This window comes from Ailuropoda melanoleuca, chromosome 16, assembly GCF_002007445.2.
Source record: "Ailuropoda melanoleuca isolate Jingjing chromosome 16, ASM200744v2, whole genome shotgun sequence".
Classification (NCBI taxonomy): domain Eukaryota; kingdom Metazoa; phylum Chordata; class Mammalia; order Carnivora; family Ursidae; genus Ailuropoda; species Ailuropoda melanoleuca.
Genome location: NC_048233.1, coordinates 80,215,789 through 80,233,868, shown reverse-complemented (window position 1 = coordinate 80,233,868; position 18,080 = coordinate 80,215,789). Strand labels below are relative to the sequence as shown.

Genomic DNA, 18,080 nt, shown 5'->3' with positions numbered 1-18,080 from the left:
TGCCATTTTGTGGACAGGAAGTGATTTTTTGGTTGAGTTACATATGGCGTTCTGATCGACTTCGCAGGTTGTGTTGATTATGCCATCAAATCCTCACGGGGCAGAAACTGCATCTCCTGTGCCATTTTCAGAGGGTTTGATGCCACCAACAGACGAACAACAAAGTGTTCCAGAAAATCCATCCTGAAAGTTGTGCAAGAACCACATTTGGGAAAGTATGAGAATCCAGCTGTGATATATATATCTATAATTCAAAATCATGTCCTCATTTTCCCCCCAGAACTCAACAGCTCATTTTACTGGCTCTTTATCAACAATAGCAGAAATTAAATAAATGAATCATGCATTGAATGAGTCAGTGGTGCTTGAAAATGTTTATCCATTGGGGCGCCTATGTGGTTCAGTCGGTTAAGCATCTGACTCTTGATTTCAGCTCAACTCATGATCTCAACATCACATGAGATTAAGTCCCATGTCAGGCTCCTTGCTGAACATGGAGCCTGCTCCAGAGTTACTCTTTCCTTCTCTCTCTGCCCCTCCCTGCTTGTGCTTTTTCTCTCTTTAAAAAACAAACAAACGAAAAAACCAAAAAGTTTTTAACCATCTTCAGAACTGTATATAAGGACATTAAGTTGGTAAATTAGATTCAGCAGAAGAAGGTCAAAAAGACATTGCTGAAATGAGGGCTCCTTAAAGACTATGTTTGTCTGCTTCCCTGGCCATTGCTCCTCCTACTTGTTTGATTTTCTTCTCCTGCCTTTGGGAATGCAAGGTGTTTTTACCTTCAGAACATTGATATGCATAGCTTTCCCCTCTCCTTCCTTTTCCTGTTTTTCTCCTACCATAGAAAATACCTTCTAATGCACAGTCAGTCCTTCTATGCACACAAACCATTATATGAATGTAAGTACACATAGAGTAAAAATCATTTCATGTGTCAGATTTAATTTATATTTTTGATCTCTCTTCCCATTTCTCTTCCTCCCTCCTTCCCTACCTTCTCTCTCTCCCCCCACTTTTTCTCCTTCTCTTCCCTCCCCATTCTCTCTCTCCTATAGGGCAGGATTATATCTTAATCAAGTATGTATCCAGTACCATATATGTGATTGTGCAATACATGGTATTTCCTGAATGCTCATTAAATACATTTGATTTATTACAGAGCAAAAATAAATTCAATTAAATAGAAACAATAAGTTCATGCACTGCCTACTTCCTAGTCAGATGTGATATGGTGGAAAGGAACTAAGTGATGATATCAGGAAATGTAGTGTGGTGGTAAACAATGGGGGCTTGTAAATCAGACAATCCTGGGTTTTCATCTTGAAAATTCCATCTCTCCCAGTTGCCATGCATACCACAAAATGTCTCTGTGCTTCCTATTTCTCTTCAGTAAAATAGTAACAATATCACATGGCTCGTAGACTTGTGATAATATAGGCAGAGCAACTACTACTCTGGCTGGCACAGACTGAGCCATAAAAGCTTTAATACACACATACATGAGTACATATGTGCATGTGTATGTATTTGTGGGTATATCCATGCAGTCTCATTTTATTAAACACATATTTATAAAGTGCCTGTGATGGGCAGGCATCCAGAGAGCGATGTGCTTCCTCTCATGTAGGTTAAACTTAGGGGGCAGAGCATAGCTGAACATGTAAACAAGCAGCCAAAAGATTTTCATGTGTTGTTAGAAGCTATGATGATGAAGCAAGTTAGCAGGCTAACAATGGCTGGGGAGAGGGTGGACATTAGAAAAAGTAACCAGGACAGTTCTTTCTGAGAAAGTAACATTTTCATGATAGAAATACTATCGTTGCATTTTTAAAAATTATGTTCAATTAGCCAACATATAGTACATCGGTAGTTTTTGATGTAGTGTTTAACGATTCATGAGTTGCATGTAACACCCAGTGCTCATCACCACACATGCAGTTTGGTTCCTGGAGTCCAGAGTCTCTCATAGTTTGTCTCCCTCTCTGAATGTTTCCCATTCTGTTTTCCCTCCCTTCCCCTGTGGTCCTCTGTGCTATTCCTTAAGTTCATGGACATTTTTTTTTCTCCTTTAACTTTTTCTTTTTAAATTTTCCAACTTTATTGAGGTATAATGGACAAATAATAATTATATATATTTAAGGTATGTAATATGATGTTTTGATATATGTATATATTGTGAAATGATTATCACATACCCATCACCTCACAAAGTCAACTTTTATTTTTTGGTGCTTAGAGCACTTCAGATCATCTCTCTCAGCAAGTTTCGAGTATACATTTTATTAAGTTAGTCAGCATGCTGTACATTAGATCACCAGAACTTAACTAATCCTGCGTAACTGAAACTTTGTACCCTGTGACCAACATTTCCCCATTTCCCCCACTCCCCAGCTTCTGACAACTCTCATTTACTCTCTCCTTTTATGGGTTTGAATTTTTTAAATTCCACATGTAAGTGAGACATACAACATTTGTGTTACTGTGTCTGGCTTACTTCACTTAGCATAACATCCTCCAGCCTCAACCTGTTGTCATGAATGGCAGGATTTCCTTCTAAGTCTGAAATTACACACACACACACACACACACACACACACACACACATATTTCTTAATCCATTCATCCACTGGTGGCCACTTAGCCTGTTTCCATATCTTGGCTATTGTGAATAATGTTGCAGTGGACATGGGAGTACAGATACCCCTTTGAGATTGTGATTTCATTTTCTTTGACTATATACCCAAGAAGCAGGATTGCTAGATCACACAGTAGTTAATTTTTAGTTTTTTGATAAACCAACATACTCTTCCATAATGGTGTTCCAATTTACATTCCCAACAACAGTGCATGAAGGTTCCCTATTCTTCACATCCTCATCAACATTTATGTCTTTTTGATAGTAGCCATTCTAACAGGTGTGAGTGATATTGCATTGTGGTTTTGATGTGCATATCTCTGATGATTAGTGATGCTGAGCATCTTTCCTCATTCTTGTTGGCCATTTGTATGTCTTTTTGCAGAAATGTCTATTCAAGTCCTTTGCCCCTTTTCTAATCAGGTTATTTGGGTTTGGGTTGTTGTTTTGTTTCCTGTTTGGGGGTATTTTTGCTATTGAGTTGTTTGAGTTCCTTATATGTTTGGAAATCAGTTATCCAATGTATATATCAGATGTATTGTTTGCTGATATGTCTCCCATTTCATAGGTTGTCTTATCATTTTGTTATCTCCTTTCCTATGTGGAAGCTTCTTAGTTTAGGTGCAGAAAAAGAATTTGACAAAATTCAACTTTATTTCATGATAAAAGCTGTCAACAAATTAGGTTTAGAAGAGGGGCATCGGGCTGTCTCAGTCAGTAGAACATGTGACTCTTGATCTGGGGGTTGTGAGTTCAAGCCCCACGTTGGGTATAGAGATTACTTAAATAAATAATAAATAAATAAATAAATAAATAAGTAAACTTAAAAAAAGAACAAATTAGGCTTAGAAGAAATGTACCAGCATAATAAAGACCATAATTGACAAGCCCATAGCTAATAATGAAAAGCAGAAAATTTTCAAGACAAGCATGCTACTCTTGCCATTTCTATTCAACATAGAACTAGAAATCCTAGCCAGAGCAATTAGGCAAGAATCAGAAATAAAAGACATATAAAATGGAAAAGAAGAAATAAATGGTCTGTTTTTAGATGCTATGATCTTATATATAGAAAACTCTAAATACTCCACCAAAAAATTTCTAGAACTAATAAATTCATTGAAGTTACAGAATAAAATATCAAAATACAAAAAAGAGCTGTGTTTCTATACACTACCAATAACAATGAAAAAGAAATTAAGAAAACAATCACATATACAGTAGCATTGAAAAGAATAATATGCTTAGGAATAAATTTAACCAAGGCACTGACAGATTTGCACATTGAAGTCATGCCTGGGTGGCTCAGTTGGTTAAGTGTCCATCTCTTGATTTCAGCTCAGGTCATGATCTCAAGGTCATGAGATCCAGCCCTGTGTTACCTTCTCTCTCTCCCCTCTCCCTCTGTCCCTCCCCTTCACTATTCACACACACACACACACACACACACACACACACACATACTCACTGTCTCTCTCTCAAAAAATGTTTGTACACTGAAAACTTTAAGATATTGGTGAAAGAAATTGAAGAAGACACAAATACATGGAATGATATCCTGTGTTTGTGTATTGGAAGACTTAATATTGTCAGAATGTCTGTACTGCTCAAAATGATTTACAGAATCAATGAAATCCCATCAAAATTTCAATGGCATTTTTCATGGATATAGAAAAAACAATACAAAAATTGGAACCAGAAATGATCCCAAACAGCAAAGCAACACTGAGCAAGAAGAGCAAAGCTAGAGGCATTATATCTTTTGATTTCAAAATACCTTGCAAGACTGCAGTAACTGAAAGAGTATAGTACTGGCAAAAACACACAGAGAAAAATGGAACAGAATGAAGAGCCCATAAATAAAGCCATGCTTTCATGGCCAACTGATCTTTGACAAGGATGCCTAGAACACATGAAGGAGAAATGGCATTCATGAAAATGTAAGGCCTCCCTCCGTCTACACCAACCTGTTTGCCTTCTCCAGATCTGCAGATTGACAGTAGTTAGAAAAAGGCAATTAAGACATTCCCTTTTCTGGTTGAAGATTGAACAGTGATCTAGCAAGACCTATCAAGGTGGAACCTCAAAACTTTGCCTTTATATTAATATAGATATTCTATTTGTATTACTGGGCATCAATGTGAATACCAGTAACCTGGCTTATTACTGTCAGATGTGTTTACCTATAAAGCAACTAGCTTTCAGATAAAATTCAATGAAGAAAAATAGCAAGACATGGAAATAAGATGGGTCTTTGATGCCATAGTTGAGAAGCTATATCCTAAAGCTTATTTTAACTATGATTTTTAATGAATAATTTCTATGGTTTAAACCATTTCAGTTGAGTTCCTTATTAATTGTAACTTGGGTTTTTGTTGGGTTTTTTCTTCTGTGAGTTATTCATGTTCTTTGCCGATTTACTTTTTATTTATTATGTTTATGTATTTTCATATTACTGATACTAACCCATCATCTATATTTCTTCTCTGATGCAATTATGTTTTCTTAGTGAGCTATTTTTTTTCTTACATTTCTTTTCATTGTCTCTTGCCCTAAAGTTATTTTTGAATTTAATGTAGAGTTTTTAAAAATCATTTTATTTATGAATTCTCAGTTTCAATATCTCATTTCAACTTTACAGTATATTCATTAATTTTTTCTTTATAGAGTTATCTCTAGCATTTTTTTTATTACTATTGTTGAATATTAGAAAACACTGACATTAAATGTTGGTATTTTACTGTGCAATAGAAACATGTTTGTCTCTTCTTCTACTAGTGCAATCTTCTAATTATTTTATATGTGTTGATATTTTAAATGACAGCTCCCTCCCTCACTTATTGTTTTTTCTCCAATATTTCATTTACATTTTACATTTTTTGATACATTCTTTGATATTTTTGATATTTATTCCCTTTTGTTCTTTTAATCGTGACCTGAATTTCCTCTAAGGAACCACCATTCCCTTACCCCCACAAGGGTGGACCTGACTCTACCCTCAATTTCTCCTAGATCTGGGCAATGGCAGAATCATATCAACCTGACTAAAGTGGCTGGTTGTGAAGTAGCTTAGGGACCTAAGAAAAACTAGTTGTACAAATGATACATTTCCAAGCAATGCTAATTCCAGTATTTTTGCTTCACTGACCAGGAAAGAGAATCTTCCTCTTTTTTCTTTCCTGTTGTGCTTAGAGCTGTATGGATATAAATCTAATGCTCTAAACAGTCATCATGCTACTCTATGAATCCTATCAGAGACAAATGTTTACAGAAGAGAGCCAATCTGAGAGGTTCCAAGTAAAAGATCAGTCCCTAACGATGTCCTTTGAATCTCTTGAGTCAAGGTATCCCTGGAACTGAGCCAACATCTGGAGTCAAGCCAATTCCTGAAGTTTTAGACATATAAAGGAATTAAAATAGATCTATTCAAGTAGTGCAGTAACTGGACAAAATCCTACTGTGGTTTCCTCTTTAATTCACAATAGAAGCCAAAGCTCTTACTAAGTCCTGCGAGACCCTACATCAATTGATTCTATGCTGTTTCTTGGATTTTATAAAATACCTATACTTGTATTTGCTGAGATGTTGCTTTGGCTTTATATTAAATGGCCAGAGAATGTCTTCCTTTGGCAAGAATTTTTGCATCCATAAACCTTTCTATGTTTTTATTTATATAAGCAATATAAGAGTAGTGCATTTTTACTTGCAACAAGTTCATACAAACACTCCAGGCTTTTAGAGCAAGATGTTATGATTCTAACTTTTAGAGAAGACTGCCTGCCTGTATTTCATATCATATCATTTTAAACTTTCCAATAATGTATAGGTCTGTTTTTATTGATTGGTTTTTCTCCTGGTTATTGGTTATTGTCTTATTTCTGCTTCTTGGCATGTATAATAATTTTGGATTGGATGCTAGATGTAGTCATTTTTTTGTGGTTGACTGCTCACATTTTCTCTTTTCAGAATACTACACTTTATTTCTGACAGGCAGTTAAACTTGTAGATCAGTTTGATTCTTCTGAGACTTTTTTTTTTCTAATCTGGACTTTTATTGTAAAAAAACACTAATTTGGTAAAGTTCTAAAACTTATAAGGGAAAGAGTGTATGATTTTTGGTATATTTTCTTTCCTTTCTTCTAATTATAATACTAATACACTGCAGAAAAACTAGAAAATCTAGGAATATATGAGGCAAAACCCACCAGTAATCTTGTCATTAAAGATAATCATTGTTAACTTGTTAATATATTTACGTAGATACATATATGTACATAAATATTTAAAAATAGATTTGTGGGGGCGCCTGGGTGGCATAGCGGTTGGGCGTCTGCCTTCGGCTCAGGGCGTGATCCCGGCGTTATGGGATCAAGCCCCACATCAGGCTCCTCTGCTGGAAGCCTGCTTCTTCCTCTCCCACTCCCCCTGCTTGTGTTCCCTCTCTCGCTGGCTGTCTCTGTCTCTGTCAAATAAATAAATAAAATCTTTAAAAAAAATAATAAAAATAAAAATAAAAATAGATTTGTGTTATGTGGCATTTCTAGGCCTACAATTTAATGTTTGTAAAAGCCTTTATAGGGAGGCTTTAGAATCATTATTATTCTGGACTAGTTTAGATTTATCATTAAGGCTTAACTCATTTAGAGGTCCTTATATTCTAAGAGTTCCTATAGGCTCTGCACTCCCCTGATAGAAACTTGAATGTCTCCCAGCTCTGTGTGACATCTGGTAATGATTTACTTGCAACTATCTGTTTAGTCTGATTGGACTTTTGGAATTTCAACTTGTAAATGTCAGCTTAGTATTTGACAACAAATTCGTGGAGACTTTCTTACAGACTTCGGGAACTCTTCTTTCTTCATAGCTAGCTCCTTTCTGGTTCTGAACTCACTAATTCAATTTTAGCTGCTTCAGCTCCCTTAATCTCTGATTGCTGTCTTCTCAGTGGAGCAAGATCAGTAGGGATCCATCTCCCTGACCATGGTCTAGAAACTTTCTTCATGCAGAACCAGACCAGTTGTTATATTCACATTTGTTTCCATTTTCTCCATGTTGTAAGCCCTGCAGTGACTACTGTCCAATGTCTGAAAGTAGTTATTTAGAATTGTTTCTAGTTGTGTAATTGTACAGAGTGGTCTACAGAGTAAGTCTGGTTCCATGATGACAGGAAGAATTGGTCTTTTCTTTCAATTTTAAAAGGATCCCAATAAATAATATGTTTGTATTTTTTGTTTCCTTTTCCAACATGTAATATTCATCTAAGGATATCTAAAGATGTCATTTAATTAAGTTAATACTTGCCTGATCATTTAAAATCTTCAACCATAAACTTCGAGTAGAACGATTTTCATATGCTCATTTTCTTTCTTTTTTTTTTTTTAAGATTTTATTTATTTATTTGACAGAGATAGAGACAGCCAGCGAGAGAGGGAACACGCAGGGGGAGTGGGAGAGGAAGAAGCAGGCTCATAGCAGAGGAGCCCGATTGTGGGGCTCGATCCCATGACGCCGGGATCACGCCCTGAGCCGAAGGCAGACGCTTAACCGCTATGCCACCCAGGCGCCCCCATATGCTCATTTTCTTAAGTCACCCTCTTTAGATTCCCTGAGAACCAACTCATAGAAGACACTTGCACATTTCAATTGTTATTTTATATGTAAGTTCTGATATTTTCCAATGCCTTTATATAGTAATACCCAGACAGTTCTGATTCATGTTCAAAGATTTTTGTTTTCACACAATTAAAATAGTGGTAACACAATGAGACAAAGCTATACAAATTTCAGGGCAAGTATTTGTATTTTTGAAGCAATCGAAATACGTTCCTTGGTTTGATTTTTTAAATAGCTGTATGATAAACACAGAAAAGATACATAAAGTCACTTTCTTTTGATTTCTTGGTAGATAAGGGAAAATATGACTTCTAAAATTGAGATATGGTTTAAACAAAGCTGACAACGTGTTTGGCTTCCTTTTGGAACCTCTTTAAGGTCAACGATTTGTTTTTTTACTGATTGACATTCCTTAGGGTTGCTACAGCCTACGTGATTCTCAGGAACTTAGCTAACTGACTAACTTGTAGGGCTAAAATTTAGACATTTTTTTTCATGTCCAGTTAAGTGCAGACATCAGGCGGAGGAAGTTCCGAAAGTCCCTGTGGTTGCTCCCTGGTTGTTCCTATTTTTATTGTCAATTTTAGCAAAGTGTGGAATTTTCCCCCATTGAAAAAGTCAGGCACCTTGTTCCGATTCTTCTCTATTAATACATACAGCTTCACCAGAATCACCCACCTCTTGAGTGGACTTCTTCAGCTTGGCCAAGTGGGGCTGACCGTAGGGAGGAAGAGAGTCATGGGCTAGCTGGGGGTCAGGCACCTCATGGTGCTTTGCAGCCCAGCTGTCATTCAGGCTGTTTTCCTTTGCCTGGCTACCAGACCAGAGTCTGTGGTCCGTATTGATTACCTTTGAAAACTGATTTTCCTTCAGTTGTTTTTTTTCTTTTTTTTTTAATTATATTATGTTAGTCACCATTCAGTACATCCCTGGTTTCTGATGTAAAGTTCAGTGATTCATTAGTTGTGTATAACACCCAGTGCACCATGCAATACGTGCCCTCCTTACTACCCATCTACTTAGTATTCCTTCCCTCCCAAATTTGATTAAATATGACAGAGAGCAATGAAAAATTTTTTATTTTACCTCTAGCTCTGAACCACAGAAGCTGTGGCCACACCAAGGTCCCCAAATGACGTAAGTTGCATATTACATATATACATACATGCATACATATGTATGTGTATAATATATATGTAATATATACATATACATAAATTTTAAGGTTACAGTGAGAGAGAGAGAGAGAGAGAGAGAGTGTGTGTGTGTGTGTGTGTGTATTCTTAAGTTACGAAGCCCTGGCAAGGTCTGGGTGTAAGATCAGAGTCCTCTTTTTGTTGGTAAAGACTGTCTACCAAATGAAAGTTATATCTCTACTACAAAATTTAGTTATTTAGTACTTGGTTAAATTATCTCAATATCATTCTAATCAAATTTATTTTGTAACTAGGGATGTGCTTGTGATACAAATGTGACACAAATTTGGCTATGAATCCATTACGTGTATACAATCCAAATATTCACCTTTCAATGGAATACTACAGAACTTTTATACGAAACTTGTTTTCAGGGCACCTGGCTGCCTCAGCTGGAAGAGCATGCCACTCTTGATCTCGGAGTTGCAAGTTCAAGCCCCGGTGGAGTGTAGAGATGACTTAAATAAGTTAAAAAACTGAAAAAATTTGTGTTAGTTGGCCTAGTGATTGCAGGTTTCATATTTCAAGTATTTTTTTATTTCTCTATCTGGAATACATCTCATCCAAAAAGAAAATTCATTCAAATATCATCTGCAAATATTATTTCTTGCCTGCAAATATTATTTCTTCTTTATTCTTAGTTAGATTGCCTAAATCAGTCTTGTTTCACCAGTTCGGCTATTTGAAAGGACTCACCAGACTCCGTAGAGTATTCTCACATAAGGCTTTTACCTAAAGACAAAAGGTACGCTGCAGCAAGAGAAAGTACAGGCAAGCGTTGGAGAGGTTCCACGGTACATGCTCCTCATTGACCCAGCCAGATGCATGAACCATGCTATTCTGGCTTTAACTGCCCAGATCTGTGCAAGAATCTCTCAATGTCTCATTAAGACATCAAGCCAGCTTCATGAAACCGGTTAGGTTAGTTGCAAACTATTAGTAAAGAAGCTGATAGAGGGGGTCACCAAGGCCATTTGGGATTCTAAACAGCAGATCATAAATTCCAAAGTTCTTGTCTCAACCAGGAGTCAAAATCCAGACATTCAGACATCCCCAGGGATAGAGATAGAGCTTTTCCAGTACACCTGCAAATTAACTCCATCTCTACAATGTCTTTATTCAACAAATATTTATTGAGCAACTACTATTTGCCAAGCATGTAGCAATGAACGAACCAGGCTGTCTGCGACCTCACAGAGCTGACGTTCTAGCTATTTCCAGAGTTACTCTTCGAAAGGCAGTTCTAACGTATTCAGTGTGGAATTCTCAGTTAAAAGTGACAATAAAGACCTGGCATCGTATCTAATTAGCTTATAATTATAATTATAATTAGCTTCCCTTTACCATACTAAAACCCCTCCGACCCACAAACTCAAAAGAGATAATACACAGTTAATTTAACTCCTGTTTTGGGGTTATGCGTTACCCAGCAATATGATACATTAATAGTGAAGAGAAGGCTATTAAACAGCAAAGCTCAACTGAGTAATTTGAAAGATCAAATTGGCTTTATTGAACAAGTCATGAGTTGGACAGCACACGTTCTAGCAAATAGAAGGGAGCTATGTTGAGCTGCAGGAAAGGAAAGGCTTCTGAAGACAAAGAGGGGGCAGAAAAAGGAAATCAGTAGCAAAGAATGCATTGTTTTGGTCAAGGCCATCCTCCTAAGGGGATGGAAGGGGTCTATCAGTAAATTTCCTAGTGCTGACCAGGAAATTCCATGTTGATTGGTTAGAGATTCCATTGGGGGGGGGCTTAAAACTGCATTAAGTGTTAAGTTTTGGTTTGCTGACCTGGGGCCTTAACATAAGTGACTCTATTCCGGGCCTGTGGTTTTTTTTTCTTTTAAGTTTTATTTATTTATTTGAGAGAGAGAGAATACAAGCCAGGGAAGGGGAAGATGGACAAGCAAACTCCCTGCCAAGCGTCGAAGAGCTGGACATGGGGCTCAAAGTGGAGCTCGATCCCAGGACCCTGAGGGAGATGCTTAACTGACTGAGCCACCCAGGTGCCCCTGTAGTTTTCTGCTTTAACAGGCAAATGCAAAAGAGTACATGCTGTATGATTCTATTTATTGAGATACCAAAACCAGGACAAACGAATCACGGGTATTAGATGTCAATAGGGCGGTTACCCATGGGGGTGTAATGGCTGGAAGGGAGCTCAAGGGCTGCGTGCCTCTGGGTGCTGGCACTTTTCTCACTTTTGATCTAGGAGAGGGTAACAAGCTGTGTTCCCTTTGTGTTTCCCATTACGCTTTTTATTAAGACTTAAGCACTTTTGATGTTCCTCCAACTAAAACATCAACATTAAATCCCTGTCTCCAGCTCTTGGAAACTTGGGCTAAGACCATTGAAAGTTAATTTTCAAAATAGGTGTTCCTCATCCTCATGCAGGTAGATTACATATGAAGTGGTTTACCTGTATGTAACATACACATAAATTGGTCTATGTATTAATCATTTTCTCCAGGCTGTCTGTGCAGGAACAAAGAATTACACCAGCATTTAAATTTTCATTCCTAGTTTAAACGGAAAGGAAAAAGTCGAACAAACAAATCCAAAAATCACCAGTGCAGATCTTTACTTAAGGGCTTTGGGGATTCAGCATTACACATTTTTTCTTAACTTTCTGGTTTCCAAGGAAATGGCACCCTGAATCTACTTCTAGCCCAGGCTTGCTGGTAACCGCTTTATACACAGCTCTGCTTGGCTTTAAGCCAATCAAAATGCCACATCTAAAGTTTACCTACATTCCACCTTTCCCCAGATGCTAAAATAATCCCATTTCTTCCTCTGGTTAGGTGTCTCCTAGTTCTTATGGTGCACGCCATCCCTTGTGGCAACGAGTCAGTAAACCCACTCTGTTGGACAGCATACTTGTCCCCGGCACTGTGCATTAGATGGGCATTATCTGTCTACATCTATAGATTCTATTTTATATTACTGACTGTGCAGGGACACACAGAGTGTAATTTAGAGAAATATGTATTTGGTCACTCAGAAAACCAAAGTATATTTCTCATATATATTCAGTCTTCATTCACAGTCCCTGATTCACTTTTCCCAAAACCCTTGGAACTTCCTGAGTGATAAGATCAATGGGAGCATCTTTTGTTATAATGTTTGCTGTCTTGTCCTCAGTTCCTAAAATCCCTTCAGAGACATAAAGGTGGAATGGGGGTCTTGTGATTTATAACAAGCCGCTTTCCACTGACTGGGTTTATATTAATGAGGTGACACAACCACATGATTAGAAGGTTGGAACTTTTTGTCTGCCCCCCTGAGCTCCAGAAGAGGAGAAGAGCTGGAGGTTGAATCAATCACTAATGGCCGATCAATCATGTCTGAGTAATAAGGACTCCATAAAAATAAAAAAAATGAAAGGGTTAGGATAGCTTCCTGGTTGGTGAACACGTGCATGTTTGGGGAAAGGGGCATGCTCAGAGAGGACATGAAAGCCCAGTGCCCTTTCCCCTCACCTTGCCCTATGCATTTTTTCCATCTGCCTGTTCCTGAGTCAGGTCCTTTAGTGACAAACCAGTAATCTAGTAATAACAGTTTTCCCTTGAGCAATGCAGGCTTGAATGGTGTGGGTCCACTTATACATGGAATTTTTTTAAATTTTTTATTTTTTATTTATTTGAGAAAGAGAGAATGTAAGTGGGGGTCGGGGGCAGAGAGAGAGGGACAAGCAGACTCCATGCTGAGCATGGAGCCTGATGTGGGGGGTCAATCCCACGATCTTGAGATCATGACCTAAGCCGAAACCAAGAGTTGGATGCTCAACCAACTGAGCCACCCGGGTGCCCCACATATGGATTTTCTAACAATACATACTGTAAATGTATTTTCTCTTCCTTATGGTTTTCTTAATAACATTTTCTTTTCTCTATTTATTTATTGTAAGAATACAGTATGTAATACTCATACAAAATATATGTTAATCTACCGTTTTCATTATTGATAAGGCTTCTATTCAACAGTAAGCAATTATTAGTTAAGTTCTTACAGAGGCAAAAGTTATACATCAGTTTTCAACTGTTCAGGAGTCAGGGGCCCAACCCCCACATTATGAAGAGTCACCTGTAAAATGCTTCTCAGTTTAATGAATCAAACCCAAGGGCTTGATCGAATCCCCAAATCTATAGGGAGTGGGTCAGAACCACAAGTAACAACCTGGAATTGCGACTGGCATCAGAAGTTGTATGTTGTGGAAGGGATTGGTTCTGTGGGACTGAGCCCTTAACCTGTGGAATCTGATGCTGTATCCAAGTAGATAGCGTCAGAATTGAGGCAAATTGAAGGATACCTGCTGGTGTGCAAGAATTGTTTGGTGGTGTGGGAACCCCCCCCCAACACACACACATGTTGGAATGTTGTCAGAACCACTTTACAGATACATACATACATCGAGTGGCTGAATCATTTGAAAGCAAGTGCTTGACATCATGATACTTGGTCATGATGTACCTAGATGTACCTAAGTACCCAGAACCTATCTCCTAAGAATAACATTCTCCTATATAACTTACTAGCATAATTATATCCCCAAATTTCTGAATATAATAATCCAGAATGAAGTTCCACAGAAACTCTGAGATCAAGCTCTAAATGCTGTATCTTTCTTGGGAAGACATAACTGTAGCAAGCTCTCTTAAATAAATTAATCCTAATTACGTTTCAATGTTTATTATTTCAAGAGAAAATTGGCCTAGATCTTGTGTTCGTTTGACATAGCACAGTTTAAACAATCTGTATATTTCAGGTAAGGCAATGTTTGCCCCAACTGGGAAGTTAAATGCAGATATTGACTTATTCAGAGAGCCATAAACCTTGGCATGACTGTAAAACTACTATCTCTTTATCAGTTGGTCCACATTAACAATTTGAAGAGAGATATTTCAAAACATTTTCGGATATAAGCCATAAAACAAAATACCAATAATAAATGTGGGACACAAATAGTTCATTCTTTTTTATGGCTGAGTAATATTCCATTATGTGTGTGTGTGTGTGTGTGTGTGTGTGTGTGTCTGTGTCTGTGTCTGTGTATGCATATATATATGCCATTCCTTCTTTATCCATTCATCTGTCAATGGACACTTGGCTGCTTCCATATTATGCCTGTTGTGAATAATGCTGCAAAAAAAACCATTCAGGTGCATATATCGTTTCAAATTAGTGTTTTTGGTTTCTTTGGTGAATAGCCAGTGGTGGAATTACTGGATAATATTTTATTTTTTTTAAAGATTTTATTTATTTATTTGACAGAGATAGAGACAGCCAGCGAGAGAGGGAACACAAGCAGGGGGAGTGGGAGAGGAAGAAGCAGGCTCACAGCAGAGGAGCCTGATGTGGGGCTCGATCCCATAACACCGGGATCACGCCCTGAGCCGAAGGCAGACGCTTAACCGCTGTGCCACCCAGGTGCCCATACAGGATCATATTTTAATATTTTGAGGAACCTCTGCCTTGTTTTACACAGTGACTGCACCAGTTTGCATTCCCACCAACTGTGCGTGAGGGTTCCCTTTTCTCCACACCCTCACCAACATTTGTTTCTTGTGTTTTTTACATTAGCCATTCTGATAGGTGTGAGGTGATAGCTCATTGTGGTTTTGAATTACATTTCCCTGATGATTACTGATGCTCAGCATCATTTCACGCATCTGTTGAGCCTCTATATGTCTTCGTTAGAGAAATGCATGTTCATGTGTTCAGACCAGGTGTTAATTAGATTATTTATTTATTTATTTTTGGTGTTGAGTTGTACAAGTTCTTTATAGATGTTGGATAAAACCCTTTATTGGATATATCATTTGCAAACACCTTCTCCCATACAGTAGATTGTCTTTTTGTATGTTGGCAATTTCTTTTGCTGTGCAGAAGCTTTTTATTTTGATGTAGTTCCAATAGTTTATTTTTGCTTTTGTTTCCTTTTCGTCTGAGGACCTATTGAGAAAAATATCGTCATAGTTGATGTCAGAGAAATTACTACCTATGCTCTCTTCTAGGATTTTTATGACTTCAGGTCTCACACTTAGGCCTTTAATCCATTTGGAGTTTGGTTTTGTGTGTAGTGTAAGAAAGTGGTCCAGTTTCATTCTTCTGCATGTTGCTGTCCAGTTTTCCCAACACCATTTGTTGAAGAAGCTTTTTCCCATTACATATTCTTACCACCTTTGTTGAAGATTAATTGACCATATGAGCACGGGTTTATTTCTAGGCTATGGATTCGGTTCTGTTGATGTATGTGTCTGCTTTTGTGCCCGTACCATACTGTTTTGACTACACTTTATAATTTATCCTGAAAGCTGGAATTCTGATACTTCCACATTTGTTCTTCTTCAAGATTGCTTTGGCTATTCAGGGTCTTACAAAAGACTACAAAGTTCCATACTCATTTTAGAATTATTTGTTCTAGCTCTGTGACACATGTTGCTGGTATTTTGATAGGGATTGCATTAAATCTGTAGATTGCTTTGAGTAGTATGGACATTTTCACAGTATTTGTTCTCTCAACCCAGGAGCATGGAATATCTTTCCACTAGTTTGTGTCATCTTCAGTTCTTTCACTAGTGTTTTATAGTTTTCAGAATACAGGCTTTTCACCTCCCTGCTTAAGTTTGTTCCTAGGTATGTTACTATGTTTGGTGCAATTGTAAACGACGAGACTGTTTCCTTAATTTCTCTTTCTGCTACTTCATTATTAGTGTACGGAAATGCAATAGATTTCTGTGTATATGGGACACAAATAGAAAGCAATTGACCTGAGGCTGTTCCTTAGCTGCGAAACACACAAGGTTTTATCCCTTTGGAAATACCCTGATGCCCACAGAGATCAGGGTAGGGGCCTGTTTCTTCAAATCAAAAAGGTCCTACACACTCCAGTCCACTTAATTCTCAGTTGGACGACAGTTTTCCCCTTTTTCGCTGCCCCCTGCAGGCTTCTTCTCCATTATGGGAAGAAACTTCTCACTTATGTAGGAGCATCTTGGTCTCTGCCATGAACTAGCTTGTGCTGGGCTCTGGCCCTTCCTTCTCCAAAGCTCTTAAAGGGTCAGGTTGTGTTTTCAGACTTCCTATTGCCCAACAGCAATTTATCCACAGACTGTGAGCAAGACTAAAATTCTTGCAAGACAACATTTGTCTTTTTCTTTCTCAGTCCAAGCATTTTAGGACTTTCTTAGCTTTTTCCTTAAGATAAACTATTAACTGGGGAGTGAGGAAATGGTGGGGGAAGTACAGGAATATATAAATGGAGGAAGGAAAAGGAGATTTTGCCTGCTAGTTTATAGCTTTTGTTTTCCAGAAGTCCAAAGAATCAGATACCACTAAAGAAGTTATGATAAGTGCGTCAGAACGAGAAGAGTTCCTTCTGTTTAGGAGCAAGAGGGGATATGGAATGGAAGGAGTAATCATGACAATAAAGAGAATAACAGATGTCTCTGGTGACTTGAAGAAGATTCCTGTGGTTCTGAGAAGAGAGGGGGCAGGGGGTCAGTGACAAAAGCTGAGAAGCAGATGGGACCTGGCTAAAACAATGAAGACCAGGATGATTGTTTTGGGTCCAAAGAGTTTGGGCTTTCGTACTTTTCAAGTGGATCCTTGGAACAATGACCTGCTTTGAGAAATGAACACCAAAATTACTCCCCAATCTAACTCTCTATCACTCTAAAAACACCTGCTTTGCAGCTTCTGCCACAGGTAGAAGGGAGACTTTCCACCTCTCAGCAGACAGAATAAGATCTTATCACAAGAAATTAACTTGAGCGACATCAGCAAGATGGTGGAATCGGAAGCCCCAAGCCCCCATTCTCACATGGAGACATCGAATTAGCAATATATGGACCAAATTGCCTTGTGACCCCACTGGAAACCAGTTAAGAAGTCACAGCACCCTAGGCAAGCACAAAGGCAAGAAGAGATGCATCTAAGTGGTTGGGAAAAACGTTTGATATTTTATCTGCCCGGCACAGTGTGATATGATTGGGAGAAAACTCCCAACTCCAGCTTTTTCCTCAGGAGGGAAGAGGAGTGGAGGCACAGAGCATGTGTCCAGCCTTCTGGATTCTTGTGGGAGCACCAGAGGGATCAGTTTCTGTCTCACGGATTTGGAGTGCGGAGGGAAACTGGCACAGTGTGGATGTGAGACTGGGGGTTGCTCAGAACAAAGCAAGCACTGTGGCTTGTCACAGCTCCAGTGTGACCATAGTACCTCAAATGGATGCAGAGGAAGAAAGAGCGTGGGCTTCAGAGAAGAAGTAGGCAGACCTCTTTAACTGGGAGGTTTACACGCACATGCCCAGAGCAGACACATCCCCAGGAAAGGTTGGAGGGGTCCCCAGAATCTCTAGCCATGCTGATGGCAAAGGCTTTCCCCTTTATGAAGCCAGTGTGAAAGACTGGAGGAGGTGGCTATTTTTCCCCAAATGCCCAAATCTCAACAAAAGATCCCAAGACAGAGAGAGAAACAGGAAAGCATGGCCCAACCAAACCAAAATAAATCTTTAGAAATTGACCCTAAGGGAAAGGAGAGCTATGAATTAGCTTATCTCGAAAAGATTCCACACTCACATTTATGACAGCATTATTCACAACAGCCAGGGAAACAACCCAAATACCCATCAG

General features: G+C 38.4%; 1 protein-coding gene across 1 annotated transcript in view; it reads left to right on the top strand.

The window, feature by feature from the left end:
- Positions 1 to 297, top strand: part of LOC100478010 (membrane-spanning 4-domains subfamily A member 4A) — a 41,007-nt gene extending 40,710 nt beyond the window's left edge. Inside the window, exon 9 of the mRNA XM_019808336.2 lies at positions 68 to 297. Coding sequence (XP_019663895.2) covers positions 68 to 187 — 120 coding nt within the window. The 3' untranslated portion in view covers positions 188 to 297. The remainder of the gene's footprint in view (positions 1 to 67) is intronic.
- The last annotated feature ends 17,783 nt before the right edge of the window (positions 298 to 18,080 follow it).